Source organism: Nicotiana tabacum, chromosome 4 (assembly GCF_000715075.1).
Source record: "Nicotiana tabacum cultivar K326 chromosome 4, ASM71507v2, whole genome shotgun sequence".
In the NCBI taxonomy this organism is placed as follows: domain Eukaryota; kingdom Viridiplantae; phylum Streptophyta; class Magnoliopsida; order Solanales; family Solanaceae; genus Nicotiana; species Nicotiana tabacum.
Genome location: NC_134083.1, coordinates 83,810,315 through 83,818,066, shown reverse-complemented (window position 1 = coordinate 83,818,066; position 7,752 = coordinate 83,810,315). Strand labels below are relative to the sequence as shown.

At 31.8% G+C, this 7,752-nt stretch overlaps 1 protein-coding gene across 1 annotated transcript; it reads right to left on the bottom strand.

The window, feature by feature from the left end:
- Positions 1 to 982: 982 nt before the first annotated feature.
- LOC107776278 (uncharacterized) lies at positions 983 to 1,600 on the bottom strand. Its single transcript, XM_016596153.2, has one exon. It carries the CDS (start codon positions 1,598 to 1,600, stop codon positions 983 to 985), a length of 618 nt encoding a protein of 205 aa, XP_016451639.1.
- Between the last annotated feature and the right edge of the window lie 6,152 nt (positions 1,601 to 7,752).

The window sequence follows — 7,752 nt, the reverse complement described above, 5'->3', positions numbered from 1 at the left end:
CTTTCATAAGTATCATTCGCTTGGTCACTCTTTTGATTTCGGAACCAACTAAATAAATTTTTTGAGAAAGATATATCGAGATGACTCTGTTTCCCTACAAACATATATCATCTTCAAGTGACGAACAAAGGACACCAGTGTCTTCTTCATTGTGTTATCAAGAAAGTGCTTAGAATTCTCTGTACTGCAACAGCACATTAACAGGGGCACTCATCACTAAGGAAACTTTGAAAAGGATGCATTGAGTTAGTGACTTTATTTCCCTGCAAACCATACGTGCAGGACCATTTTAGCTACATCAACTTCTAAACGGCGACATAAATGAATGTGGATCTATATATTTATGATCTTTCAATAATTCAAGTAGGCCCTAAATTGAATGTGGTTCGATTTTTATTAGATCTACAGAGTATACTTCGTGCATATTTCCTCTTCTAACTTCAACAAAAAAAAAAAAAAAAAAAAAGCACATAAGAATTGGCAACAATATCTTAGTGATATAAATTTTGACGATTTTCATCCAAAAATATGGCTAAAACCTCCTGCGAGAAAATCCTGAAAAAATAGAATGTGGTATTTACTCATCCATAAGAAAGCGATAAATGTTGAGTTTACTCATTTTTGTGATTGAGTTTCAGTTTCACCCATTTGCACAATGTTAAAATGAAAACAGATATTATTATTGCAAACTCTATGCTGTACATCCTAAGTAGAACATAATAAATGTAAAAAGTAAGGTAAGACAATTCACACTTTAACTAAATGGATTAATACCAGTTCCAAAGACAAAATAGCATCAAACTTTAATCTTGACACCAAACCAAAAGGAAAACAAAAACATGTCGACATAGCTTCGGTTCCACGATTATTAGCAAATAATTTAAAACAGGGAATTCGCAGCACACTTCACAATTTAAAATAAACTAAGTATCTAAAACTGATGTACAAGATGAACACCATGTTTCAAATAGATATATCATCTTCAAGAAGCTGCACCATTGCCAACAAAGGACGAAAACGCCTTCTTCACATTCTTCTTTACCGGGTAATTGACTCGAAAACGCTTCGAATTTCCCATTCCACAGCCAAAACAGAGCGTTGAAGTTGGTGAAGTAGGGATCTGCAGCTTTTCATGATCATACTCCTCAATTTCTGATCTCGAACGGTAGTTCCTTGTGTTGGAATTATAAGCAGTGATTGGAATGGAAGACATCGAAAACGACGATGAACAAGATGATGAAACAGAAGGGGAAGTAAGTGAAGGTGAAAAAGTGATTCTTTTAGAGGAAATCTTAGGGAAAATGGAGAGGAAAAAATTGGGTTTTGATTGTTTTTGCAACGATTTCAAGTGGGCATTGGTTTGATAAGAAGGTGGAGGAGTAAGTGGAGGAAGAGAAGTATCTGAAAATTTATGTTTAGGAGTACCAGGTTGAGATTCCCAAACAAATGGAATTGAACCAGAAGATCCACCACAGTAATAATACCTAAAAGAAGACTCACCTCTTGCTGTATTTTCCTTAGACAAAAGTCTAGAGAAGAATTTGTCATCTTGTTTGATTAGAAGAAAATCTGCTGGATGATGGCTACCACCATTCACCATTTTCTTTTCTGTTCTTTAATTTACTTTTACCTCACTCTCTTGGAACTTCGCTTCAAGATCTGGAGATCTATAGAGGATGAAGTAGAAGAGAAGGAAAAAAAGGATTTGAAGCTAAGATCTCAGTATTGGATTTTGGATATATTCAAATCTAGTGTATATATTTAATTGGTTGCTGAATTAAATGCGTAAATTAATTAAAGGAAACCATGCAGGAAAGGGGTGGTGTTTTGATTTCTAGGAATTTGGCTGCAGAAGATGATTATTGACTTGGGCGGGGACACTTTTATATTACAAGAAAATAAGATTTTTGAACTCCAACCAATGTGAGGGTCAGTTTATTTAATGTTTTGAGGTCATTCAAGAATGGCATTTTGTGTGTTAGTTAGTGTGCTAGTGTACTTAGAGTAAAATGAGATTTAATGCAGTTGGCCGGTAGCTATAACTATAAGGAATCGTTTGGTAGGGTGTATAAGAATAGTGCAGAATAAGGTGTATTAGTAATGCATGAGTTAGTAATGTAATCATTAGTTATGCAGATATTATTTCTTATCTACTGTTTGGTGTGATGTATTAAAATTATAATGCATTGCATAATTTTTAAGAAAAATAGTTGTTTACAAAAATGCCCTCCATATTCTCAAGTTTTAAGGGATTTTAAGGATAATTGTCTTTAACCAACCTAATACATGCATTAATAGCCTTGGTATTACTAATGTCATGATTTTCTATGCATTACTTATACATAGGATAATACCAAATATGATGTATAACTAATACAAGTATTAGTTATATACGGGTTGAAAAAATATATCAAACAAGGTATTAGTAATGCATAGAGCTAATGCTTGTATTATTTTTTCTAATACCTCATACCAAACCACCCCTAAGTAGTAAACCATTTTATTGCATTTATTTTTTTTTAAATCTAGTATTTTTTTATACTGCTGAAAATTTCTAGGCCATTGATTGAAGGGATGATATTAAGCGTCCGATTTTAAGGGAGCCTAGGAGCAACGATAAAGTTGTCTTCATGTGACTTATAGGTCACGCGTTCGAGTTGTGGAATTAGCTATTAATACTTGTATCAAGGTAAACTGCCTATATTACAAGCCCTTGGGGTGCGATCCTTCCCCGGACCTTGAGTAAACACGGGATACTTTATGCACCGGACGGCTCTTTTTGATCCGATCTTGATAAAAATTGAATTAAGAAAAATAAATTAGGTACAGTTGAGGAGGAAGATGGATCTAATAAATGAGAAATGGATGTGGTTCCATGACTATTAAAGGGAAGTTGTTTCCATGGTTGATGAGAAGACAAAAGTTTACGTCGTTTGAATTATGTGACTTTCATCCCATTACTCTCCAATCATAAACTCCGAAATGCAACTAATTGGAGGCAAACCTTTCATTTCGTTACAACGCAACAAACCTTAAATTATAGTAGGATTTAACTCATATACACTTCTATACGGTCAAAATCGAGTTTTGCCCTTCGTATGATTAATCGAGATTGGAACATGATGGTCCAAGATTCATCATTGTAATATCGAGCCATGGTGCGAAGTATATGTTGTCGAGTTCGAGACCCAGAGACCGATCAAGATCGAGGTCGGTCAAGATCGAGCTCGAAGACCCAGAGACCGATCAAGATCGAGATCGGTCAGGATCAAGATCGAGCCAAGAAACAAAAAAGCCGTTATAGCCGCAATTAGGGGGAGAATCTCGGCGGAAATCACGGCACATATCAAGAAGAGGCCGAGTAATTAGCCTATCATGAGAGTCCTTACTGTATTTAGAACTGTATCAAGAGTAGCACTCTCCTACTATATAAGGGGGTCTAATCATTTGTAAAGAGAGACAGTAAAAAAGTAATATACTATTCTTTTCTTTAAGTTCTCAATACTCTGTTACTCTACTCATATTTCATTTGGTTCGAGGGCCAAAGATGCACATCTCATTTGGTTTGCTTTTATTTTTCTTAACAGTCAATTTCAATATCAATTTGCATATTTTCTCAATTTGTGCCAAGTAAAATCGCGTGTCCTTTAAACCACATATAAATTCAATAGTTATCCGTTTTTAGGGTAAAGAACACCAATAAATAATTTATACCTAAATGATAACAAATTCCTTGATTAATACAGAATTTTACACTTTAATGCTACTGTAAATTCAGATGCACCGATCAAAAGGAGTAATTTGTACTAATAACTTGTAGTATTTGTTGAAGACTTTTGTTAGAGAGAGGCATATAATGAGCAATAACTGTCTAGCTTTCAACCACCACCTTTAGTTACTCGTCCTCGACTTTCTTGTTGAGGAAGCTCAAGCCTTAATATGGCCTGCTCTCCATATTCAGTTTACACGTACTATCTCAAAAGTAACACGTGCTATATAAGCAAATACAGTGGTTGCTTTCCTGTTTAATAACTTTTATTGAAGGGAACCCCACAAAAAATCTTTTAAACGAAAAAAAATCTCATGAATAATTTTTGATTCTTTTTCTTATATGTTTTAGAGCACTTTGATGGGTAAAATTGTCCACTTACATGATTACATCTATGCAAGGGCGAAGCTAGAAGTTCGTTCGACTGAACTTAGTAACTTTTGCTCAAATAATATATTAGCATTAAAAAGTTCATTAAATATAAATAAATATTACATTTATAACTCAATTATTAGCACTTAAAGTCATCGTTCTAAAATTTAGAATTCATAAATTTGAAATTCTCACTCACATGGCATCTATGGATGAGTTGGTATGTTCTATTCTAAACCGTATCAATCCATAAGTTTGCCGTGTATGCGCAAATTAGTTTTAGCAATATAACCTGATATATCCACTAAAACAAGGTAAGCTATACACTTTAACATTCTCTATTTATTTATTGAATAAAAGAAAAAGGAAAAAGATGGGAAAAGAAAACTAAATGAACAAGAGAACAAAAAGATCAACATCGTTTAACCGGGGAATGGCCACGCAATATTCCGTCAAAATGGCCCATGACTATGTAACATGATCTATACCAATCACAAGCCTTTGTGTTTTCATTAAATAACAACACCAACCACAAGTAAAACTTTGGTTACGACATTTAACCTACATCTAACCATATATTCTTCTTTACTTTTCAAGAAATAATATACAGACAAACATGAGCAGAAACAGAAACTAGTCAAATATCGAACATAGAGTAAGAAAGTATGTACGCAAGACAGCTAACATGTCTTGCTGCGGTTTTAAGGGGTTGAAAAAACACATGCAATAACCCTAAAATCACATGACTTTCTTCACTTCACACATGCTCTTTTTTCATCTCTATGCAACATTGGCCGTCAATTTAACGTGTTGTTGCTCCTTTAAATTAGGCATTGACTCCTATAAGATTTAATTACTCACGACCCCAAAACCGAAAAAGAAATTACTAACTTCATATTATCTGTTTTTTTTTTTTTTTTTTTGGTGTACATCCAGCCTTAATCATAAGAATATTTACTCTTCATCTCTCCATAAATATCTCATTTAATTAACACTCCACTAACTTGAACAGCACAATGGGTAGATTCAAAAAACAAGTGATAAATGGCTTCTTATTTTTCTAAATCGTTAATATTTTTAAGCAAATTCATATTATTACTCCTTCTGTCTCAAATTTTGCCCGTCCCTTTAGAAAGAATAATTAAAAGAGGTTTGACTATTTTACTTTTATTTATGTCATAAATATAATTTTTTTTCGTTGAACATTTACTCTATTTATGTGTCATCTCCATCTTTAAGAATAATTATTACTAAAGGTAAAATAGAGAAAATAATTAATTTTATCCTTAACTTCTAAAATGACAAATAATTTGAAATAACTATTTATAGAAATCACTACAAAATACTACTTATATTTGAGATCCGGAGGTATTACTTATATTAAGCTATAAGGAGTGATTAAGAGAACGAAGTAAGAAAAAGGAAGGAAGGTGTCGAATTTGACTATTTGACTTAGTCACTGGGAAGTTAATACGTCTGAAATTGAAAGAGATGTGTTGGTATTTAAAAAGGTATAAACCAAGTTCTGCACTTAATTAATTTTTCTACCGTACTTATAATATTAATCGCTGGATTAATGTGGTCACTGCCGATTGTCTAAGTTAAATGAGTCTGATTTTTTGTTCTTCCAACTGATGCTGATTTCTAACTAATTGATTTTACTCCTGCATTAAATAATGACTCTTCAGCCACACAAAAATGCGTTGTCGTACAATACTACATGTGATAGTAGATACATTTTTGGCAATCGTTTTCATTTAATGGAAAGTTTTGGTGCTTTAAAATTTTAATATCATTATATCATTTATAAATTTCTGGGTAGTTGTTGAGGCTATTTTTCTAATATTTCAAATAAAAATGCGTTACCACAAAAGTAAAGCATCGCCTTAAGTGAAGAATTTTTTTTCTTGCCTTCTGGTGTTTTGCTATATTTTCTGACTTGACTATAATATTTTTTTTCTTTTCTTTTCTTTCTCGTGCCCAAATAAAGGGGATAAAAGGACAAATAGAAACATAGTATAATATATAAATGAACTACCTGATTAGACCAACAATCAAATTCCATTTAGTTAAGGAAATTATTGCATGCAGTAGACCTAAAATTGTTATATGGATTTTGGAAGCAGAAGGTAGACTATTGCTACTTTATTACTAGGTTGGGCTATATGTTAAGTCATAAATGACTGGCTTTAACTGTTGGTGCATTGAAGATTATATTCTAAAATAATACTGTACAACTACTACTACTTGTTTTCTATTATTGGAGTCTTAAAAGGTAGTCCATAAATATTTAAAATTTCGCTCCCAGTAAAAAACTCGAGAAAAGGATCGGGCTTGAAACTTTCATAGTCTAGTAAACGGTTGGTTGGAGATTTGGAATTTATCACTCTTCTGGAAAGACGTTTATTAAGAAAGTACTAGTATTAGAAATCGCATTCCACGAATAATTTGACAGAATACTAATCTTATAAAATTATGATGTAATATATCATATTATTTTGATAAATATTAATTATATTTTATTATTTAATATAGTGTGCGGAAATATGTCAAAATCTATATAAAATTAAAGAATACATTATACATATCATATAGTAATCAAATAAATTATTTATTCATTATTTATTTTTTATTAAATTAGTAAGTACTTAGTACTATACATTTACTAATGTGGCTTTTTATTAACTTGTCAATTGGCTTAATATAGATATATATTTTATTACTTTGATTTTTTTTTAAAACTTATGTTATACTGTTCAAAATTCTTCAATTGTCTAAATTTATTGATAACTTTTTGAGTGTTATTTATTTATCTTTTATTTTTTAATTAATTTAAAATATAAATATTATAAAATTATCTTTATCCCCCTCTTTTCGTTCATTCCTTTCTACTGTAATATTTGACTAGTTTTCTGAATTTTGTAGTTTATTGAAAATTTAAATAATGTAATATTTTCTTACTAAATTATAATTTTGACAAGCGCAAATACAACACGAAATTAATGCTCGCTAGCCAAAGATATATAGTATAGTTATGATTATCATCTCCACAAGGATTGGATTTAAACAATGCTCTAGTAATTCCTGGTTTAACTGATATTCAGGATGATCTGAACTGAATGGAATGATTACGAACTATGATTAACTACTAAAGTGAAGCAATTGACAATTGACTGCAAAGAACTAGAGATTCGCAGAGTTAGTTTATTATCAATGTGAGAAATAAGTGTTTTGACATGATAGGTGCAAGATAGCTATTTGGGACTTAACTCTAGTTTAATTCACTCTAATGTTCTAATGATTCTCACGAATTCACTCGATGATTGGTTCAACGTGTAGTCAAGACTCCTATCTCGATTAAATCTTAACTCTACAAGGTGAACCAATATAAGCACTGTAAAAATATGCAAGCATGCGTTAATGGATTAGTCTTCAGGATAACGTCTCTCGAATATTCTCCTGACTTGATTTAATTAACAATTCAACAAGCTCTTTCGATTACTTAAGAGAATCACTGAATTAAACCAAACAAAATAATGCAAAGGTATTCACCAAAAATATTCCTATTTCGATTAAATAAACCGGTGAATAAAATTACAACAATTCAAAAC